At 46.4% G+C, this 24,018-nt stretch overlaps 1 protein-coding gene across 1 annotated transcript in view; it reads right to left on the bottom strand.

Annotated features, from left to right (window-relative positions):
- Window positions 1–24,018, bottom strand: part of LOC137537129 (zinc finger protein 208-like) — a 221,367-nt gene that overhangs the window by 179,285 nt on the left and 18,064 nt on the right. Inside the window, exons 4-7 of the mRNA XM_068259261.1 lie at window positions 9,790–9,905; window positions 9,472–9,693; window positions 9,128–9,230; window positions 3,733–3,924 (exon numbers count right to left, since the gene is read on the bottom strand). Of these exons, the coding sequence (XP_068115362.1) occupies window positions 3,733–3,924; window positions 9,128–9,230; window positions 9,472–9,693; window positions 9,790–9,905 (633 nt within the window). The remainder of the gene's footprint in view (window positions 1–3,732; window positions 3,925–9,127; window positions 9,231–9,471; window positions 9,694–9,789; window positions 9,906–24,018) is intronic.

Raw genomic sequence — 24,018 nt, 5'->3', positions numbered from 1 at the left:
CGTGATCATCGAACAATCAAGCGTTTCATTCAAAATAGTCAACAGGGTCGCAAGAAGCGCCTGGAAAAATAAAGGCTGGGCCAAGAAATATATCAAGACTCATTGTCCTAAGGTTTTATAGACTGATGAAATCAGAGTGAGTCTTCTTCATGGGCCACAGGGACAGATGGATGGGCCCGTGGCTGGATTGGTAAAGGCCAGAGAGATCCAGTCCGACTCAGATGCCAGCAGAGTGGAGGTGGAGTACTGGTTTGGGCTGGTATTTATCACTGGAGAGAGATGTTATATTGGTTTCACAGGTAAAATTAAATAATTGAAATGGGTATATATTTGTTTTTGTTAAGTTGCCTAATAATTGTGCACAGTAAAAGTCATCTGCACACACAGATTGATATCCCCCTAAAATCGCAAAAATTAAAAACAGAATAAAAACTACTTCCAAAAATATTCAGCTTTGATATTAATGAGTTTTTGGGTTCATGGATTAATACAGTAAGGAGAAATATAAAAAAAATTACTTTAATGATGAAGGTTTTCTCCTTCTTTCTTAGTCGCCGAGTGTTGGACGACCTGCTCCTCCCACCGTCAGCGGCTTCAGCTGCAGACGCCCTGCTCCTCCCATCATCAGCGGCGTCTTCAGCAGCAGCAGCAGACGCCCTGCTCCTCCCTCCATCAACGGCTTCAGCAGCAGCAGCCATCTAGAAGTCAATGAAAAATAACATTGAAAAATATAATATGTTTTTGCACATACGAAAACATTTTTCTGATCAAAACGTTTAATTGCTATGAGTTTTCTGTTTAGAGACAAAGACAGCAACATAGCATTATATAATATAGTCTGTACAATGACTATTGTATAAATGCTTATCTATAGAGATGTCCCGAACGGTTCGCCGGCGAACGGTTCAAGCCGAACTTCCGGGTGTTCGGCATTGCGGCGAAACGCGAACTATCCAGGAAGTTCGATTCACCCTATAATGCTCCATTACGGTCAACTTTGACCCTCTACATCACAGTCAGCAGGCCCAAACTAGCCAATCAGAATACGCTATCCCCTGGAGACAATGCCCCCCTAATAAAAAGCAGGCAGCGGCGGCCATTACGCTGTCTCGTGTGCCTGCTTTAGTGAGTGTAGGGCGAGCTGCTGCAGACTGTCTCTCATAGGAAAATATTAGTTATGCTCCTTGCTTGTTAAGTTGCTCCTGGCTAATTGATGTCGCTATAACAGCCCCCCACAACAGTTCTTTTGCAAACTAATCCTCTTTTTTTTTTATGTTGATTTGAATTCAACTGTATATATTACTGCACTTGTGTTACTGCTGGCTGCCAAAGCTGTTGCAATTTATACTGCCTGCTGCCACCACTGTTAGGCCCACCACACACATCCCAGTGACTATTAGCAGTAACAACCTTATCAGTGCACTTGTCTACCGCTGACAGCCGCTGCAAATCATACTGGCTGCCACTGCCAGGCCAACCACATCCAGTTACTAACTGTATCAGTAGTGTAATACCCATTATTACTGCACTTGTGTTGATGCGACAGCCGTTGCAATTCATACTGCATACACAAACAGCTGTTTGCAGTGTGTTATACAGTGAGTTTGGTGTGTCAGTGTGAAGCAGTACACTAATTAATTATACTACCTGATTGATGTATACACATGCAATATGTTTTAAAACACTTTAGGCCTGTCATTTAGCACTCAAGGTGATTTCTGCACTTACAAAGCTGCTTTGCGTCAATTCCAGATTTTTCCCGGGGACTTTTGGCATGTATCCCGCTCCTCCACCTGGGGTTGTAGGTGTTAGACCCTTTAAAAGATGTTTAGCATCACTTTTATGGCCATAGTAATGTTTTTTACATTTTGCAATTCGCCTCCCCATTGAAGTGTATTGTGGTTTGTGGAGGTTTGCGCTAATCAAACCTTACGTGGAAGTTCGCGGACCGAAAATCGGCGGTTCGCGACATCTCTACTTATATAGTTACAAATCACTACTACGGAAGTGGATATCTATTATCTACTACTTTCATATGCTTCTACAGTGCTAGAAATTACGGACGTGGCTAGGGATCTGTAATGAATAAGAAAATTACCGTTGTGGCGGAATACAGCACTGCCGCTGCTTTCTCCTCTGGGAACGCGGAGGGAGAGTTGGTGTCATCTGGAGCTGGCGACGTGCGGTGTTCTGCCTTGTCCACACTGCATAGGAGGACTCGGCATACACGCACGCGCAATCAACGCAGCTGTCTTCTTTATGCGTTGAGAAGGAATATCAGCTGACAAGACGGTCAGCTGACTTCGGGACATGCCTGTCTGATAACGGAGATTGGCTGGGAGATCATGGTCGGGGATTGTAAATATACTCTGACATATAAGGCCGCCGCTCACAGTTGCCAATTGTCTACTGTTGCGAATGCACACATAGCACTCAGACCTAGTAGTCAGATCATAGTGCAGTGGAGTAAAAATGGGAGAAAAAACGGCCTATCTGCACATAGCTTAGCTAGTATTGTTTGTTATTTTATGATCTACTCAGATCCTAGTGCACCACTGAACCCGGGAGGAAACCGGCCTATCTGCACATACAAAAATAGCACTGCACTTTGTGGGAAGATCAGCGAACAATCTTACTGCATTTTGTAGGCACATGTTTCAACCAATCGGACTGCACTTGTGCGCACGTTACGACCAATCTGACTGCACTTTGTGGGAACATCAAGGATCAATCTTACTGCTATTTGGGCACATGTTTTTCAACCAATCTGAATGCACTTGTGGGCACAGGTTTCAATCAATCTGACTGCATTTTTTTGGACACATCTGCAAACAATCTGAGTGCACTTGTGGGCAAATCTGCTGCCAATCTGGTTGTACTCTGTGGGGGTTGTTGTGTCGGTCTGCCGGCCCTCCTCCACCATGGGCTCTGGAAAAATAAAAAAGGCCCAACATGCCCAGCTTGCCCGCGAAGGGAACTTCATGCCGTGAAAGTGCATGCCACAAATCGCCATCAAATGCAACATGATTGCATTTTAACCACAATTTCGCGTGCAATTTTAACCAGGACACTGCCAAATTAACCATGACACTGCCAGGGTAGTTTAAGATTCGAAAAGGTGCGAAATCGCACGCAAAATCGCGGGGGAAAACTAATGCAAGAAAACGCATGCGTTTTTCCTATTAAATACATTAGCGGCGTTTCGCACGGATTCCAGAAGCACGCAAAATCTGCAATACCGTCGTGCAGATTTGGCCCGCCGCCAAATCAAGCACGCACGACGCACGCGTGCAAACAGCCCCAGCCACTTCAATACACTAAGCAAATCTGCATGTCAACAAAAATGGTAACATTTCTCTAACTAAAACAAAATGGACTAATTGCATTCATCACATCATAAACATATATGTAAAAGTATACTACTCACTTACCACAATAACAGTTTGCAGTGCAGACAGTCTCTCTCAGGTCACTCTCACTGGGCCACTCCAAACACTGCATGGGCTGGAAGTAAAGAATGACGAACTTCCGCAACGGTACCTCCGCCCCCAGCGCACGTGGGCGGAATTCCGGAATTTTTTTACGGAAGTACGCTGTTAACACATTTGAGACTATATACAACAATTTTATTGACTTTACACTCTTAAAACAATCTCCATATCATCATAAAAGGCAGAAGAAACCAAAAACAATCAGTAAATGTGGAAAAAAAACGGATTGAGTTACGCTTACGTAAATTACGGAAGTCCGCATAATATACATTTCTGAAGTCCGTATACCGTCGGAATTCCACGGAATTCCGCGGAACAGCTCCGTATACCGCCGGAATGACCCGGTAGCGGAATTCCGGATCGACGGAACACGGAATTACCACGGAATCGGAATTCAGCAATTCCGACCATGCCTGATCCTCACCCTGAAGGACTAGAAGGGGAGACAAGCCACCAATGTTAGTAAGGATTCAGGAAGCCACCATGCCGGATCCCCCAGTCATTGATGAGTCCATCCTCTGACTCTGTCTCCCAGGGGAGCCTGCTCACCATCACCCATCACACTGGCCAGTAGAATAGCCCCCCCCCCCCCCCCCCATACTCGGTCTTGGACTCCTAACAGCCACAGTGCCTGACCTGTAATAGTTGTTATTGAAGTGCACTTGGTATAAATGTCATGGGAACCAAACACTTATCTTCAGGGCTCTCTTGGTTTGTATCAAGCAATTACCTTTGATCATCCCCGTGTGCTACAGAGCGTGTCTCTACTTCCCAACACACTCATTACATGCACTGACATCTGTGCAAAACCTGGGGCCATATGCAATTCACTTTTTTTCCTGACTTTTCACCTAGGTCATCTATGGAAACTTGTCAGTAAAATGCCCTTTGCGCCACCAGAAATCAAGAAAATACTCAAAATAATTTTGATAGTAATCACCTACATTTTGGTACTTTTTTTTAGCTAAAAAATGCTGGAAAATTAAATTAAATTGAAGATAAAAAAATAATCTCCTAGAAGAAAACTCAGGTGAAAAAGTGAATTGCGTATGGCCCCTGGTGTTGCCAACACAGTACTGGAACCCGCAGTGCAGGTACTCACGTATCTCCTTATGCTTCCATCAATGGCCAGAGATATATGCATCCTTATCCACACTGGGAGACAATGGCTTGTGATCATCAATTGAAATTTGCAACTGCAGCTATCTGCACTCGGGTCTGTGCTGTTGTGCATGCATGAGCTGCCTGCGCCCAGGTCTGTGCTACTGTGCGTGCACGAGCTGCCTGCGCCTGCACTCAGGTCTGTGCTGCTGTGCATGCATGAGCTGCCTGCGCCCACGCTCGGGTATGTGCTGCTGTGCATGCATGAGCTGCCTGCGCCCACGCTCGGGTCTGTGCTACTGTGCATGCATGAGCTGCCTGCACCTGTGCTGCTGTGCATGCATGAGCTGCCTGCGCCTGGGTCTGTGCTACTGTGAGTGCATGAGCTGCCTGCGCTGCTGTGCATGCATGAGCTGCCTGCACACAGGTCTATGCTACTGTGCATGCATGAGCTGCCTGCTCCTGTGCTGCTGTGCATGCATGAGCTGCCTGCGCACGGGTCTGTGCTACTGTGCGTGCATAAGCTGCCTGCGCCTGTGCTGCTGTGCATGCATGAGCTGCCTGCTCCCAGGGCTGTGCTACTGTGCGTGCATGAGCTGCATGCGCCCAGGGCTGTGCTGCTGTGCATGCATGAGCTGCCTGCGCCTGGGTCTGTGCTGCTGTGCATGCATGAGCTGCCTGCCCCTTGGTCTGTGCTACTGTGCGTGCATGAGCTACCTGCGCCCAGGGCTGTGCTGCTGTGCATGCATGAGCTGCCTGCGCCTGGGTCTGTGCTGCTGTGCATGCATGAGCTGCCTGCCCCTTGGTCTGTGCTACTGTGCATGCATGAGCTACCTGCGCCCAGGGCTGTGCTGCTGTGCATGCATAAGCTGCCTGCGCCTGGGTCTGTGCTGCTGTGCATGCATAAGCTGGCTGCGCCTGTGCTGCTGTGCATGCATGAGCTGCTTGCGCCCGGATCTGTGCTGCTGTGCATGCATGAGCTGCCTGTGCTTAGTTCTATGCTGCTGTGCATGCATGAGTTGCCTGCGCTCAGTTCTACGCTGCTGTGCATGCATGAGCTGCCTACGCTGTAGCACACAGTGGTGCTCATCCGGATTCCGGATATCCGGCCGGATCCGGGTCCCAGATACCTGGGCCCAAATCCGTATAGCTCTATGCGGATATTTGTCCGCATGACCCGGATATCCGCGGATATCCGGATCCAAAATACTGTAACTAAGGAGCTGACGTCCTGGAGCCAATCAGAGGGCTCCCAGCAGAAGCTCTAGCAACCAATCACAGAGGGGAACCCTGGCCAACCCCACCTGACCTCATTGAGTTAATCAGAGGCCTCCCAGCCTAAGCCCTGGCACCTAATCACAGAAAGGAACACTTGCCAACTACCCTGTGTAATAAGGAGGGCTGCCATGATAAGACATATCATCCTTGTTTGCTGAAGGCACACTGAGAGACATGCTCCAGTGCTGCTGCTGGCCTACCAAGTGTGTACATAGAGATAAACATAACACTGTTCAGTGATTAACCCCTTCACTATCACTACCCTATTGTTAAATCGTTAATTATCTTGATTGATTTCATTGTGTGACAGTTAGAGTGTGTGCTGTGCTCCATTGCTGCTGGGCTGGCCTACCAAGGGCTGTGTACACACAGTGATAAGCTGTTCAGTGATTAACTACTTCACTATCACTACACTATTGTTAAATCATTAATTAGCTTGATGTCATTGTCTGACACTCAGTCTGCTGCAGGCAGCTGCTATGTGTCTGTGTGTGTGTTGTGCACAGACCAGGCCAGCTGCTGCCTGCTGGCCAGCGATTAGCTTTAGGTATAGGTTAGGGATTAGGGGATAGGATTACTGTGTTATTGTCAGTGCTAGTAGTTGTTAGAGTAGTAGTAGTACTGTGTTAGCTTTCTACAGAACTGCTGTGCTGTGAGCAGTGCCAGTGTGCACTAGTGTCTTCTCCTCTGCTGTCTGATTGTCACGTGGCACTTGCCACATGTCACGTGGCAAGTGCCACATGCAACCTCCGGCATGCTCCTGGCAGACGTTACACCTGCTGCTGCTGCATTGTTTATCCGCACAACTGGGACATGGCAGTTTTAAGCCCAGACACCTCCAAAAAATTATGCAGCAATTGTGTTTTGGGTTAAATATAGGTGGTATCAGTGGCCTGTGGCACCCTGGCCTGGCAGTGGGAGCTGCACAGGCAGCCTGTGCAGCTCCCACCGCCAGGGTGCCATGAGCCACTGATACCACCTATATTTAACCCAGAACACAATTGCTGCATAATTTTTTGGAGGTGTCTGGGCTGAAAGCTGCCATGTCCCAGTTGTGCGGATGGACTTTGGACACAATGTGGGCTGCACGACCGCTGTCTGGAACCTAGTCCTAATGTTAACTGATAGCCATTTTTTTTTGGGGGGGGGGATTTTAAGTCCTCACATCATCAATTAGTGTTCCCCTTTAAAAAACAATGATGCTACATGCCTCATATACCACAAAAGACGTTTTTAAAGCAATTTAAAGGGCACTTCCGGTTTTCTATTCAGATATCCGAATCCGGCCGAATAGCCTGGATAATGCGTCCGGATATCCACATGAACGTGGCTACCTATGCGTTCGGATGCAGATCGCGGATCCGGATGTGGATATCTAGTTATCCGGATCAATTCGGATTTTAAAAAGGGGTATCCGAGCACCCCTGGTAGCATACATCCGATTGGGCTTGGCTTTTCCGCTGAAGCCTGAGTGAGTCTGTGCTCCTGTGCATGCACAAGCGGTCTGCGCCTGCACTGTAGCATGTGCCTGATTGGGCTTGGCTTTTCCGCTGAAGCCTAAGTGAGTCTGTGCTCCTGTGCATGCACAAGCGGTCTGCGCCTGCACTGTAGCATGTGCCTGATTGGGCTTGGCTTTTCCGCTGAAGCCTAAGTGAGTCTGTGCTCCTGTGCATGCACAAGCGGTCTGCGCCTGCACTGTAGCATGTGCCTGATTTGGCTTGGCTTTTTCCGCTGAAGCCCAAGTGAGTCTGTGCTCCTGTGCATGCACAAGCGGTCTGCGCCTGTGCTGTAGCATGTGCCTGATCGGGCTTGGCTTTTCCGCTGAAGCCCGAGTGAGTCTGTGCTCCTGTGCATGCACAAGCGGTCTGCGCCTGCACTGTAGCATGTGCCTGATTGGGCTTGGCTTTTCCGATGAAAGCCGAGCGGGTCTGTGTTCCTGTGCATGCACAAGCGGTCTGCGCCTGCGCTGTAGCATGTGCCTGATTGGGCTTGGCTTTTCCGCTGAAGCCTGAGTGAGTCTGTGCTCCTGTGCATGCACAAGCGGTCTGCGCCTGCACTGTAGCATGTGCCTGATTGGGCTTGGCTTTTCCCACTTAAGCCCGAGTTAGTCTGTTGCTGCAGAGGCTGCAGTGTGGCTGCACTTCTGGGATCCCTGCTTGTAAACAGTTTGGAATAAGAACAAGGGAGAAGCCTCTTGAGAATCCAGAGCCCCCCCGACCGACCCCCCCCCCCCCCCCCCCCCAGGGTAAGAATCTGTTTTTTTTCCTCCCCCAACCTCACAGATTTGCTTTAAATATTCTTCATGCGTTTGTGTTGACAGATTATGAGCGAGGCTTCCGTGTAACAAACTTTCATTGATCTAAAGCAAAAGGTACTTTAAAGCTATTGCAGTTCATTTTGAGAGCTATGAAAAGTGGACATTAAACAAACCAGAAAAATCTCCATAAGGAAGTGACTGAAGCTGACCGAGCGGATCGGTCTTATCAGTCTGCCGACAGCTTGTAGTCATGTGCAACTGTTGGCAGAACGACCGCCCAGCGGGAGGGTCTGGCAGACCCATTGTTTGAAAGAATACAGCGTGTGTATGCGCCTTTAAATCAGGAGATCTCTGGAAGATCCCGTCACAGTCGCAGTGATCCACTCTCTCTGAATATCAGTCCTGTGTGTGTCCAGCGTAACATTGCTGGGAGATAAATCCCTCTCTTCTTATCTTACTGGACTTTGTGCATTATAAAAAAAGAGAGACAGAGAGAGGGAAATCTCCTTTCCTCAGGTCAGTCTGGATGACTGGGATCATCTAATATTCCCAGATAATAGCATTTTGCTTTATGTACTTTTCAGGAGAGCTGTGACTGCAGATTCTGCATCATTTGCATAAAAAAGCACCTGGTTTATTAACCCTTACAATTAAAAATATAAAACATGAACTCAGGCAAGTTCTATCTCGGGTTAGTACTATATGTACCCATGTTTATCTCCTCATGTCACCTCCATTCAGCTTTACCAAACCAATGAACTGAGTAGCATGAAAGTGTCCTCAGGACTCTGTGTTGAAATATTTCTATGAGCACTTTGCAAGAGACAAAAATAAAAGCATTGCAAAAGACCACTTATGGCCAAAACATTTCCCACACTCAACACAAATATATAACAAGCAGTGATTTCCAAACAACAACATTTCCCATACACAACACATGCTTAGGGCTTGTCAGCAGTGTGAGGACAAGATCTCTCATGACTGACAAGGCTTTCATTACGCCTAAAACATTTCCCACACTCAGCACATGAATAGGGCTTGTCACCAGTGTGAGATCTCTCATGACTGACAAGGCTTTCTTTACGTCCAAAACATTTCCCACACTCAGTAAGTACATTATTAAGACTTCACACCAGTGTGAGACCTCTCATGTCTGACGAGCTGTAATTTCCCTGCAAAACGTTTCCCACACTCAGGACATGAATAAGGCTTCTCACTGGTGTGAAATCTCTCATGTATGACAAGGTCTTCTTTCTGAACAAAACATTTTCCACACTCAGCGCATGAAAAGGGCTTCTCTCCAGTGTGAGATCTCTCATGTCTGACAAGATGTGTTTTCTGTACAAAACATCTCCCACACTCAGCACATGAATAGGGCTTCTGACCAGTGTGAGATCTCTCATGTCTGGAAAGGTCTGCTTTAGATACAAAACATTTTCCAAACTCTCTACATAAATAGCGCTTCTCACCAGTGTGTGATCTTTCATGAATAAATAGATATGATTTTTGACCAAAACATTTCCCACACTCAGCACACGAAAAGGGCTTCTCACCAGTGTGAGATCTCTCACGTCGGACAAGATGTGATTTCCGAACAAAATGTTTCCCACACTCAGCACATGAATGGGGCTTCACACCAGTGTGAGTTCTCTCATGTCTGACAAGACTTGATTTCTGAACAAAACATTTCCCACATGTGGAACAGGAATAAGACCCTCCAGAAGGGGGAGAGCTGCACTGGGTATGAGGCCCCTCAGGGTTAGACGGGTGAGGGGAGTCTGGGGGAATATTTGGGGTAACCAGGATATCTGCAGGAGACTCTTGTCCAGTGACATCATCATCCGTTGTACAGTCTGTGGATACAGAGAGGCGAGTCTCTGAGAGGTTCCTGATGCCGGGACTCCGCCCTGCAAATAGAGAAACATCATCACTTCCTGTTAGAGAATTCTGAGGGGACGAACAATTATTATTAGGGATGGTCAGTGAGCTGCTGAGAATTCCAAGTTGATGCAAAGTTTAGTTTGGAAATGGACCAGATGCAGCAGCTGCATAACTTTGCATATAATTAGCATACAATTTGCACCAGCTCAGAGTCAGGCCTGGAACCCAAGGGCAGCACTTTTCTAAACATTTGTGATTTGTAAAGCTCTTACTAATGTAATGCTATGAGGGATTAAAAAAAAAAAAATCACATCACTCATGGGGAATTACATTAGCAAGAGCTTTTCAAATCACAAGCGCTTAGATTAGGGCTGCTAGTGGGTCCTAGGCCTTATTGGCATGTCACTGGCCACCACTAATTATCAGCCTGACAGAGAACTGCAGAAGGTTGTGCACATTACAGGCAGCCAATCACATGACAAGAACTGCCTTGCATGATAATTTTATGTAGTTTGGAGTTCAGCCAACGAAACACATTTCCTGACAAATGTGATTAGCTGCGTGCAATTTGCATTATTTTTACATACAAGTCAGAGTTATTTGCATTGCTCATTAACTCTCCCTACACATAAAGCATTGGCCATATATGGAAAATCAGTGCATTGTAAAGCTTGATGAGACAATGGAAGCAATGTGTTACTCCTGTGACAACAGACCTATATGCAGTTATAGCAAGAAATGTGTGTTATGGGGGCGCATGCGCGGCGCGATGGCGGCAGGGCGCTAATTGCAGGAGCTCTGTAGCGGTCCCCCGTTCTCAGCCTTACCCGGGGATATCGGCAGCACTTTCAGCCTTTTCTCTTTACTCACCCCGCCTCCTCGATCCTGTATATGAGTACTGGGGTGTTCTTCCCGAGCTCCCACCTGCCACAGAGGAGACGTAGTTCGTCCAGTTTGTTAGGGAGAGAGCGGACATTTGCCAAGAGTACCACGGGGATGGCTGACCTTAGTCCCCTCCTCTTAAATCTCACGCGAGTCCCAGCTCGACAGTCCCTTCGCCGCCAGCCTGCACTGGGCCAAGGAGCAGAGACCAGGACTTGCTGGATGTAGTTCTGGACCAAGTTTGGCAGGAAATTGGCCTCAGGGAGTGATGGGCCACGTTGTTCCCACCAAAGAAATTGCTCCCTGGAGTATGTGGTGCGTGTGGTGGCATGCCCGATGGCGGGAGTGGGGCACCAGCGGCGGGTGGAGGAGGATGGCATTGCATAGGGTCGCCAGCCACAAACAGATCAAATACAATACAGATCAGAAACAGATCAGTGAATGCAGCAGTAAGGAATCAGGCACCGATCGCGCTTAGCAGGACAGATCAGGCAGTTTGGCAGGTCAGATGCCAGTGGCAGAACATAAGATATACAGTGCTGGTCAAGCAGTTCCTGGGGTCAGCAAATGTATATATACAAGTAGCAGTTGAAGCCATAGCAAGCATAGCAGTACTAGTCAGCAGTTCCTGGGGTCAGCAAAAAATAAGTGATAGTAGCAGCCCTAGCAATCATAACACAGACAGCACAGACAGGTCGGATAGGGCAGCAGTGGCAGCAGTAACAGTTTAATGTGTGCAGGCAGCACACAGGTGATGGGAGCAGGGTTCTTACCAGTGCTGAGGCTCCTTAGAGTGCCATGATCCAAGGTGGCTCCGTGGTGGGAGGATGGTGGAGGCGGCTGCTCGGATGGTCTAAGCGTTCTGGTGCGACAGTGTCCGCGGCGGGGTCGGTGAGTGTAGCACTCCTTTGTTTTCCACCTACCCACGTGGGAGGCCTAGAAGACCCAAGGCAGGGGCAGCGGTGGATGCATTCAGGAGTGCAGCTCCCTAACTGCCGACAAAGGCCTCTGCCTTAAGCAGACTTCCCCGGCTGCGTGTGCTGTGGATGGGGGCAGAGTGCAGCCGGCGGTTCCTGCTCGCCGACGTTCGTGGCCCTTGGGTGTCTGGCCGGCGATGTCCTGGCCTGTGAAGGAGAGATGAATCACTGTAATCATGCAGGTGGGCGGGCAGATGGCCAGCAGTGGTACCAGGACACAATCGGAGCACCGCACACAGATTTACTCTCAGCTGTTATGTCGCCCTAGCTCAAGTTCCACCCTAGGCCACGGCCTATACGGCCTGCCCACAAATCCAGCCCTGGGGATAGTCCCTCTTTGGGTCCCTGTCCCTCTTTCTTCCTAATTTGTCTCTCTTTAAGGACTGATGTACAGATCTATGGAAATAAATGTATTTTTCTATTGAAAAATGTGTTTAGCTTACTTTATTTCCATCCTTTAAACTGATTTATTTTCTATTTTAAAGTGTTAAAGGATACCTGAAGTGACATGTGACATGATGAGATAGATATGTGTATGTACAGTGCCTAGCACACAAATAACTATGATGTGTTCCTTTTTTTCTTTCTCTGTCTGAAAGAGTTAAATATCAGGTATGTAAGTGGCTGACTCAGTCCTGACTCAGGCAGGAAGTGACTACAGTGTGACCCTCATTGATAAGAAATTCCAACTATAAAGCACTTTCCTAGCAGAAAATGGCTTCTGAGAGCAAGAAAGAGATAAAAAAAGAGGAATTTCTTTTCAGTGAGGGTCACACTGTAGTCACTTCAGGACTGAGTCAGCCAATTACATACTGTACCTGATAACTTAACTCTTTCAGGCAGAGAAAGAAAAAAAGGAACACAGCATAGTTATTTGTGTGCTAGGCACTGTACATACACATTCCTATCTCATCATGTCACATGTCACTTCGGGTATCCTTTAATATGAAGGAAAATTAATCAGGATAGAAAGGACCAGTGTGGTGTGAATTATAAACCATCACATTTTTCTTATGAAATCTTTATGGTATGCATGACTAGGGGTGTGCCATGGGTGTGGTTAGGAGTATGGAAGGGGCGTGGCAAAATTTTCTATTTCCAAGTTGGGAGGTATGCAGCTACCCTCTTTTGCTCTCCCTCTGCTCCCCCCTGTCATTTTGCTGTTGTGCAGACCTGGGCACTCCAGACTTCAACACCGCAGCACTCCGGATCCGGCAACTTACCACGTGGGTGAATCCAGCTAATCGCCCGTGTGACTCTGGCCACAAGGGAACCAGGTCTTTGAATCCATCTGCTGCTGCTCCGACCCAACAACCACATCTGTGGGCTACCCAGCTGCCTTGCTAGAAGCTCCCAACTTTCATTTTTTAGAGGGACAGTCCTTCTTTTGGAACCAAATTCCTCTGTCCCGTTTCTTCATTTGTCCCTATTTCAGGACTGATGTATAGATTTATATATACATATTTCTATTTACTTAAAATGTTTTAAATTGACTCCAAACTTTATTCCCATCCTTGACATTGACATGTCTTATTTTGAATGAAAAATAACTAATGATTATAGAAAGGATTCGTTTTTAATTCTTTGTGGTATGCGTGACTAGGGGTGTGGTGGCAGCATGATTAGTGGTGTGACAGGAGGTGTGGCTTAAAGAGAATCTGTATTGTTAAAATCGCACAAAAGTAAACATACCAGTGCGTTAGGGGACATCTCCTATTACCCTCTGTCACAATTTTGCCGCTCCCCGCCGCATTAAAAGTGGTTAAAAACAGTTTTAAAAAGTTTGTTTATAAACAAACAAAATGGCCACCAAAACAGGAAGTAGGTTGATGTACAGTATGTCCACACATAGAAAATACATCCATACACAAGCAGGCTGTATGCAGGCTGTATACAGCATTCCTTTTGAATCTCAAGAGATCATTTGTGTGTTTCTTTCCCCCCTGAGGGGGGAGTGCATAGCAGAACCACAACACTGAAGAACTTGGCAGCCTTCCAGACACAGGCTGACAAGTCTGACAAGGGAAAGATACATTGATTTATTACAGAGACTGTGATAGTACAAAGTGCTGCAGTAAGCCAGAACACATTAGAATAGCTTTTGGAACTTGTAGGATGATAAAAAACAGGATGCAATTTTTGTTACGGAGTCTCTTTAAAGGAATCCCTCTTTCTTATCATAAAGTGAACGTGAAATCAGAACTTTCTTTCTGCTCTAAAAGATAAGCAACAGCATAATAACCTTTAAACAAAAACACATCCTTGTTACAGCTTATAGAGATCCTAGAGATGCTGCAGATTAGTTACTTTCTGGTTTGCTGGTGGCACAGAAAGTGTTAACCTCCTGGGTTTGCTTATTAGCTCACAACTCAGCAGACAGTTGACAGCTCAGATTACACTGGCTCATTACTAGCTTAGAAGGAAAAAAATCGACAGGCTGTTCTCTGTAAACAAAGGCAGGTTAGACACAGGGTGGATTTCTCTGTGTTTCCTTCTCTCCTGTGCAAGAGTTCAGGTCTGCTTTAAAACATTGGGAGGTATGGCCAGGGATGCTCAAATAACAACTTCGGATGAAATCCGAATTCGTCCAGTTAATTAAAACACCAGTGCGGGTGGGCGGTGGTCACATGATTACAAACACTTCCTCCTTCTGGGTTGAAGGAGGAAGTGTCTAGTCGCGTGACCGCCGCTTGGATCACATCGTGGAAGGCACCGAGAGATGGATCTAAGAAGACGCAGATGGGTAAGATTAACCCCCCTGGCCCACCTCTGTTTTAATTAACTGGATGAAATCCAAATAACACCTATTCGTATTTCATCCGAAGTCGTTATTTGAGCATGCCTAGGTATGGCCTTGCTGCTTTAGCTTCAGGGGATGCTATGAAATCAATCCACCCGCTGCCGATACCCACAACAGTCACTTCACCACTGATGACATCTAGGGGAGCCATGACACCGCTGCTCCACCAAACCATCCAGGACACAGTATGCTGGACCCGCCAGCCACCAGACATTGCCGCAGCCACCAGCTCTGACCTCCAGACCTAAATCCTCTGGCCCTGGATCCTCATCATCCGATCCTCACCCTGAAGGCCACCAATGTCAGTAAGGATTCAGGAAGCCGCCATGCCGGATCCCCCAGTCATTGATGCAGCCCATCCTCTGACTCTGTCTCCCAGCCTGCTCACCATCACCCATCACACTGGCCAGTAGAATAGCCCCCCCCCCCCCCCCCCCCCCCCCATACTCGGTCTTGGACTCCTAACAGCCACAGTGCCTGACCTGTAATAGTTGTTATTGAAGTGCACTTGGTATAAATGTCATGGGTAGCAAACCCTTATCTTCAGGGCTCTCTTGGTTTATATCAAGCAATTACCTTTGATCATCCCCGTGTGCTACATAGCGTGTCTCTACTTCCTAACACACTCATTACATGCACTGACATCTGTGCAAAACCTGGTGTTGCCAATACAGTACTGGAACCCACAGTGCAGGTACTCACGTATCTCCTTATGCTTCCATCAATGGCCATGGATATATGCAGCCTTCTCCATGCTGGGAGACAACGGCTCAGAATCATCAAGTCCAGCTCGGGTCTGTGCTAGTGTCAATGCATCAGCTGCCTGTGCTCGGATCTGTGCTGCTGTGCATGCAGGAGCTGTCTGTGCTGTAGCACGTACCTGATCGGGCTTGTCTTTTTCCGATGAAAGCCGAGTGGGTCTGTGTTGCTGCAGAGGCGCAGTGCGGCTTCACTTCTGGTATCCCTGCTTGTGAACAGGTTGGAGGAGGAACACTGGAGAAGCTTCTTGAGCATCCAGAGGCTTCCCTCTCCCAGGGTTAGAATCAGTTTTTCCCCTCCCCAACCTCACAGATTTGCTTTAACCGCTTCAGGATTCTGTATGACAATACTCATCCAGATAGCAGTGGCTAAAGCCTAACTGGGCGCGTATCCGTGTCCAGTCTTACTCCCTGCCTGGTGTGTGGGCCATGCGCACTGAGCTCGTGCCCAGCGGCTCATACACTGGAGGGGATGGTGAAAGGGAGCCAGCATTCCACCTGAGCCAATCAAAGCGGTTTAGTGAAGAATGCACATAGACGTACATCCAGTAACAGTGTGCATTCTTAAAAATGTTTGTAAATAAAAGGTTTTCTTTTCTCTCTCTCTCGCTATATCTCCACAGATTGCTGTCAATCACTGATCTGTGGTGGTAGGAGCTATGAAAGAGACCGACTAAGAGAACTGGTAGGCCCTTTCCCTGTATTTTAATAAAATTTGCCCCATACCCTAATTTTTAACCCCATACCTTTCCTAACCCCTGATCCTCCCTCTCCTTAGCCATCCACCCTTTATGTTCTCCTCTTTCACTACCATTTGGTACTCTCTCCCCTTGCTTTCGACACCTTTTTATCTTTTTCTACCTATATTCTTCTATTCTTGTTTATTCCCCCCCCCCCCCCTCAAAAAAAACCCAAAAAAACTGGTCACGTTAGGGGAAAAAAAAAACTTTATCTTTTTCTATTTTTGTGCAGTCTGGCAGGGAGACTGCATTGTGTGGAGGAGGCAGCCGCCATCCTCCAGCAGAGCAGCAGCGGGGATGAGTCAGGTAGTGATTGGCTCCCGCCGACAAACTCTAATTCAGGATCTGAAAGTTCAGAGTCTGGAGGGCCGCCATTATGCCGATTGAGGGATGATCCTGAGTCCGCTGATGAGGGACCCTCAGGACAGTCTGAGGCCTCAACAGGGGGCTCAGCGAGCAACACCACTGCTGCAAGCAGGAGTTGGTGGGTGGGGGGGAGCCAGGCGTAGACAGGGTGGGCGGCCACAGATACCTCATAGGCAGGAGGTACTACATCATATTCTTAATGGCACTTGGGCACCCCCTAATTATGCTGCGCCCAACATCCCACCCTTCACAGCCACCGCTGGTGTGTCAGTGCCTACTATCAATCTGCTACCAGTTGACATATACCAGCTCTTTATTACGGATAAATTGTGACAGCATATAGTGGAGCAAACTAATTTATACGCTCTACAATTTTTAGCCAGCAACCCCACCAGCTATATCGCCACAAGATGGCAGCCCACCACCTTGGCCAAAAACAAATATTTTATTGGGCTGACTCTTAGTATGAGCTGAACTGAAAAGCCCCAGTTAAAAATGTACTTGTAATGATCCGCTCAGCTGGCTGCACAGGCAGACAGCTGTTTGACCATTCCTTATGTCTGAGGGATGCAGGTCTCTGGAAAAGAGACCTGACTTCATCTTGCAACTTTCAGAGTTGCTTTGCTGAGGGATTTGCATACATGCAAATTGCCCAGCTGTCTCCTTTGAGGGCTGGCAGTATAAAAGCCTTCTGCTCCCAGAATGCATTGCTGGTCATCCTTGATGGTTTGTTAATACACTCCTTGAGTGTCAGCCTTCCCTGTTGGATTGTTAAAGTTATCTTAGAGTAATTCTGGGGACTGCACTAGGCAGCTCCTCTAGTGCAGTTAGCTTGCTTATCTGTTTTGTCTGTGTTGCCTCTCTGCTGTGATTGTCCTGTCGCCAGCGGTGGTCGATAGGAAATCGTTCTGTCTGTCTGGGGTGCTAACCAGAGCAGCGGTTGCTACTGGTAGCCCCTTCTGTTCATCTGTCTTACTTGGATCGCACTAGCCTCTAGCGGTAGCAGCTGTGGATCCTTCTGATCTGCTTTCTTGGGGTATAGCTGGAGCAGCGGTTGCTACCGGCTATCTCATCTGTCTTTCTTGCTTGGATCGCACTAGCCCCTAGCGGTAGCGGCTGTGGATCCTTCTGATCTGTGATCCTGTCCCTGAACCCGGATCGCACTCACTCTGGCGGAAAGAACAGTGGATCCAGCTAAGCTCTGTTGTTGTACTTGGATCGCACTCGCTCTGGCGGAAAGAGCAGTGGATCTTTCCTGTCCTGTCCCTGAACCCGGATCGCACTCACTCTGGCGGAAAGAACAGTGGATCCCGCTAAGCTCTGTTGTTGTACTTGGATCGCACTTGCTCTGGCGGAAAGAGCAGTGGATCCTGCTAACTCTGTTGCTGTACTTGGATCGCACTCGCTCTGGCGGAAAGAGCAGTGGATCTTTCCTGTCCCTGAACCCGGATCGCACTCGCTCTGGCGGAAAGATCAGTGGATCTTATCTGACCTATACCTGTTTCCTGTTGGTCTGTCTGTCTTGTCTGATACGAGCGATTGCGGTAGGCACGGTGAGGTAACCGTTAAGCAAGCATTCGCATTCTATTTTCCTTGTTTGTGTGTCGTAGGTTAGTTAGGGTGGCGTGCTTGTCTCTGTTACGCTTAACGTGCGGAGACCGCGCAGTAAATGCGTTTGCTGTTGCAAATGTGTGCGGTGTTCGCGTTTAGTTAGCGTTTGTTATTTTCCTTATTCTCATTGTATGATTTGCTGTGCCTTTGCTCTGCTCCTGGGTCTACCTCTGCTCTGTCTTGTGTCATGTTTGGCAATCGCTACTCTTGCGATTGCGTTCTTACTTTGTTTATGCGGTTGTGTGTTCACCGTTGCTGGTTGGCGACTAGATTGGTGGACACACACACATCCTGTCTCTGTGCTCTCTCTCTAGGGCTATCTTGCCCTGCTCGGTTGCAATTCGGACAATTCCCATCTGGCATCTGTGGCAGTACAGAGGCTTTGCTCCTCTGCACTCCACAGCTCCACCTGCCGGTGGGAATTTCCCTCTACTGGTGCTTTGCACCAAAGCTGGGTTCTCTCCTTTCATACGCTTGTGGAGGATTTCCGCCGTGACAGCGCACGCCTTGTGCGCTGATCATGGAGATAATTCCACAATCGTTACAGTACTGTTTCAAGGACATCTTTCATAATACGCCCACCTATCCAGCAGTAGTGGGCAGGCAGCGTTATGAGTTGCTGTCAAATTTCTTTCATTTAAATGACAACACCCAAAGTGTTCCATGGACAGACCCTGCCCATGACAGACTTTTTAAGTTGAGGCCCTGTTGACCCACCTACACTGCAGTATTTATGCAGGTGTACACCCCAAACCAGGACGTTACTTATGAGAAATCCCTGGTACCGTTCCTGCGAGACTTTCCATGAAACAGTACATACCAAGCAAGCAGGCAAGATATGGGGTGAAAATGTACAGGGCATGCGAGAGTGGCACTGACTACACCTTAACCCTTTAAATTTTATGAAGGCAAGTACTCCATTTTACAGCCAGCTGGGTGCCCGCAGTACATTGGCACCAGTGAGAAAATAGTGGTGGAGTTAAAAAACCCACTTCTCCACCAGGGCTACCACCTCTATGTAGATAATTTCTACTCAAGTATGCCATTCTTTAAGTACCTGTTCTCAGTCCAGACTGGCGCATGTGGGACGGCGCGATCAAACTGTGTAGGCCTCCTACAACAGGTAGTAAATAGCAAACTACATAGAGCAGTGTTTCTCAACATTTTATTGGTATGTACCCCTTTTAAAACCCTGCACTCACCAAGTACCCCGTAGCATAGTAAACATTATCACGAGTACCCCTTGACAAATATATATTTAATCGTGGTGCATAATAATTTGTTCTAAATGATTTCCAAGCATTTACTATTGCTTTTAATTGGCTAAAATACTAATTTGGTGTTGTTTAAATAAGATTTATTATTTTCTAAATCTCTAAATTTGTTTTTCTTGGTTAAGTATATCGAGCCCAAGTACCCCCTGGAACAATCAGAAGTACCCCCCCTGGGGTACACGTACCACAGGTTGAGAACCTAGGACATAGAGGACAGTCCTACGGCCTCAAATGGCACTAAAGTACAAAGACAAGTGGGAGGTGATGATGTTATCTGCAATCCACACTGAAGCCACAGTTCTTGTCACATCAAGAATGGAGTAAACTGCAAAGCCAGAGACCATAGTCGACTAAAATAAAAAGATGGGAGCAGTGGACTCTGGCAGACCAAATCTTGGCGCCTTATTTGCTAAGAAGGTGGAAAGTCTAGAAAAAAAAAAAAAAAAAGATAGTGTTCTATATGCTCCAGGTGACCATGCATAATGCATTTGTGGTCTATAAAACAACAGACCAACAGAACACCTTTCTTGAGTTCCAGGAGGACGTCCTGAAGTCCCTGATTTTTAACCCTGCCAAATTGCACAACGACAGGATCCTATTCATTTGGAGAACACTACTAGACTGCCCTAATCCCCCCAAATGAAGTGAAAGCCCCCCTGAGATGCAGAGTATATGTCAAACAAGAGACAAGGGTAGTCCCAGTACTTTTGGCCCAAATGCCCCTCAGCACCAGCACTGTGTGTTATTGGATGCTTTGTGGCATACCACACTGTTACTGATTATTAAAGTAATTTTTTTTTGGAGTCTATTTTCATAACCCGGACATATTTTACTGGCCTTTTCCCCTTTCCTATATATTCATGTCACTTACGGTCCCTCAAAGGAGCTCACAATTGGCCTACAGCTATATTTTGGGGGTGTAGGAGGAAACCGAATGCTTAGAGGAATCCCAACAACACAAAAAGGTTCAAGATTGAACATTGGACCCTGCTGCAAGCTGAGAATGTTAACCACTCTGCAGACTAGCTCCCATCTTCTGAGCCTTGGATTTGCTTTGGCTTCTGACCCATGACTTTTCTAAATCCTGCTAGACACACAAAGGTAAGTTCCAATGTATTTGTCATCACTGCTAAGAGAAGAGATATATATTTAAATTAGCCATATTTGGGTTTGTTTTAACCTGGAAAATGTGAGAATACCTTTCGGTGTGTTTTAAAGCTTGGACGCATGTCTCATAAATAAAGTTACTAAGTGAGGCATATGCCATATACTTTTGACTGTGACGAGCTGTAGAATAGATTTTGCTGTGTTTTAGGACTGAGGCTTATGTCATGTGATTTTTTTCCAGTGCCATAGTGAAAAAATAACTGTAAAAAAATACTATTTTCAACGTTATGGTTTAATTTTAGCAAAACCGCATAAGTCCAAATGTTACACAATATGTATATCTGAGTAGGCCTGGGTCTCTAGTTTTCAGAATGGTGACATGTGTGACCTGTTTCAAATGTTCTGACACTCTTGGGGGTTTGCTAAGAAAGAATGACTGTATTACTTTTGCAAAAATTGGCATTGAAAAATGCATCGGTGTTGCTTGTGGTTAACAGAGTATTGTTGCATGGCCAAAAAGCTATCTGATTATGTATATACGGTATAATTTCCACCTGGACAAGCAAGGAAATAGAATTTGGGGTCTTTTAGAACTGAGGCCTATGTCATGTGACTTTGTTTAGCAGCAAACTGAATGAAAGCAATACAAATGTTATTTTCATACATTCTGTACCTAAATAAAACGCTTGTAAAACCCCCAAAAGTGCCAGAATTGAAAAGAGAATACATAAATAGTTACCTTAGGTACTCCGCTTCAATATATATATATATATATATATATGTGTGTGTGTGTGATGAGAGTGTATTGATGAGAGTGTATTACTGTTATTTTTTGCAAATAAGGGCTTGTAATCATTGGTAGTGTAAAATGAGAAAACAAAAAAGCTCAACATAGAAAAAATACAACTTTATTTTCAAATAATATATTTTCACCATACTATATTGTGATAACCAGGATAAATAGGCAGGTAAAATGTGTGAGTATTATGTACAGTAGCATTGTTTATTATAACCTCCCTGGCGGTCTATTAAGATCGCCAGGGCGGCTGAGGGAGGTTTTTTTTTTAATAAAAAAAAAAACTGTTTCATGCAGCCAACTGAAAGTTGGCTGCATGAAAGCCCACTAGAGGGCGCTCCGGAGGCGTTCTTCCGATCGCCTCCGGCGCCCAGAATAAACAAGGAAGGCCGCAATGAGCAGCCTTCCTTGTTTTGCTTACATCGTCGCCATAGCGACGAGCGGAGTGACGTCATGGACGTCAGCCGACGTCCTGACGTCAGCCGCCTCCGATCCAGCCCTTAGCGCTGGCCGGAACTTTTGTTCCGGCTGCGCAGGGCTCGGGCGGCTGGGGGGACCCTCTTTCGCCGCTGCTCGCGGCGGATCGCCGCAGAGCGGCGGCGATCAGGCAGCACACGCGGCTGGCAAAGTGCCGGCTGCGTGTGCTGCTTTTTTATTTCGCTCAAATCGGCCCAGCAGGGCCTGATCGGCGACCTCCGGCGGTGATGGACGTGTATAGTCGTCCATACCGCTGAGGAGGTTAAAACTATAGGGGATGGAATTGGAGAAATACTATATTTTTTTTCTTTGTTTTTCCCTTTAAATTCATAGAAATTATAGTAATTACTGAAAATGAATGTCATCCTCAAAAAGCCAAATTTGAGGCGAAAGAAAAAAAAAATATATATTTTCCGGGCGGGGCATCAATGCAAAAAACTTTCATTGATCTGAAGCAAAAGGAACTTTAAAGTTCTTGCAGTACTTTGTTTATTTTGAGAGCTATGAAAAAGTGGATATTAAACAAACCAGAAACATCTCAATAATGAAGTGAATGAATGGTGGGGGAACTTTTCACTTTTAGAAAAATCCTTAATATTTTGAAAACTTTGACAAATAGAAGGGGGCTTTTTGCAGCACAAATGGGCACAAAAAACCGGGCACTAACCAACTATACAATTTTCATGCCTGTGTGCTGTTGTAGGGGGGCCGGGGGATGCCATCAAATAATTGCTATGCTCTTCAAAACAAAAGCAGCACATATCCTATTTTTTGCAGACAAGTGTAACACGAACCAAACATGGTGTGGTGGAATTCGTATTTGTGCTAATTGTAGGGGGGCAGCTTCATGGAGCTAATGGCATCTGGTATTTCGCCCTGTTGGGAAGGGGAACAAGCCGGGGTCTGTCCATGTTGCTGCAGGATTATGCAAATGTATGCAGCTAGAAAATGGACCAATCAAATCCCACCCCAGCTTTAAGCTCCATACATTTACATAATTTACTGTATTTTGCATCAACTCAGAATTATCTGCATCTCATTGACCGTCACCAGTGACAGACTACAGACCTGCAATGTTACAGAGAGCTCTGGCTACAAACACTTGTATTTATTACAGTAAATCTGAGTGATGCAGGTAATAGTACATCTTACATTACATGCAGAGGAACAAAACACGTCACACTGTGGGAACAATATACAGCTGATATTCAGCACATTATCCAGAGGAATCACTTTATTAGCAGCTTTAATCACAGGAGAGATACTTGGAGATGCATCAGATTTCCATTCTAATAGGATTTATTTTGTTACATAACACAGAATCGTTTCCAGCAACAGCTTCCCACATTTGTCTGTAGCAGCAGCGAAAGTTCATCTCTGATAGGCAGCTTGGTTTCTCTCTCTCCCTCCCCCCCCCCCTTCCTTGCATAATGTCTCCATGGCAACAGGGTGTCACATGACAAACCGTCAAGATTTGCCAGCGTGTCATACACTGGCATGTTATGTGACGCATGTCACGCGACACCCTGTTGCCATGGAGATGAGGTGCTGGAAACGCAGATAAGTGAATTTTTACTCCCGCATATCGCCCACTTGCCACTCTGCACGGAAGGAGGGAGGCGAGAGAAATTTTAGGAATGCGCACGCAATGTTTACCCAGCCCTGACCTATAGCATGTGATTGTAACACATAACAATAACCTGTCCCCCTCTCCACCCTAGAATTCCTGTATCTCACCTCCAGCCCAAACACCTGCATCCAATCATCTGCTTCTAATTTACATGTGGGGTGCAGCACTGAGGCATTGGGTTACATCAGCATTACGTGGGAATCACAGCTGTGGAGTCGGTACAAAAATCATCCAAATCCAACTCCAACTCCTCAGTTTATGATTCCACTGACTCTGACTCTTAAGTTAAGACACTTAAGTTAACAACCAAATGCACTTGTTTAAACAAATTTCAGCTAATATGAAAATGATTACTCTTGTATAATGTACTAAGATACATATTAAAATATGAATCTTAGTTTGCAAAATAGCTCAGCTGTGTGTCGCAATAGTGACTAGGGAAGGTCATTCAGATGCAAATAATTTTGAGTTGATGCAGGATATGCAAATTTTGCATGAAAAGGTATGCAGCTTATGAATTAACCAATCAACTCCTGCACAAGTCCACAAAGGGGGTAAGAGGTGCTCAGGAGTGAATAAAGCTGAGCAGAAA

This window comes from Hyperolius riggenbachi, chromosome 10 (assembly GCF_040937935.1).
Source record: "Hyperolius riggenbachi isolate aHypRig1 chromosome 10, aHypRig1.pri, whole genome shotgun sequence".
Classification (NCBI taxonomy): domain Eukaryota; kingdom Metazoa; phylum Chordata; class Amphibia; order Anura; family Hyperoliidae; genus Hyperolius; species Hyperolius riggenbachi.
This window is presented reverse-complemented; position numbering and strand designations above follow the sequence as displayed.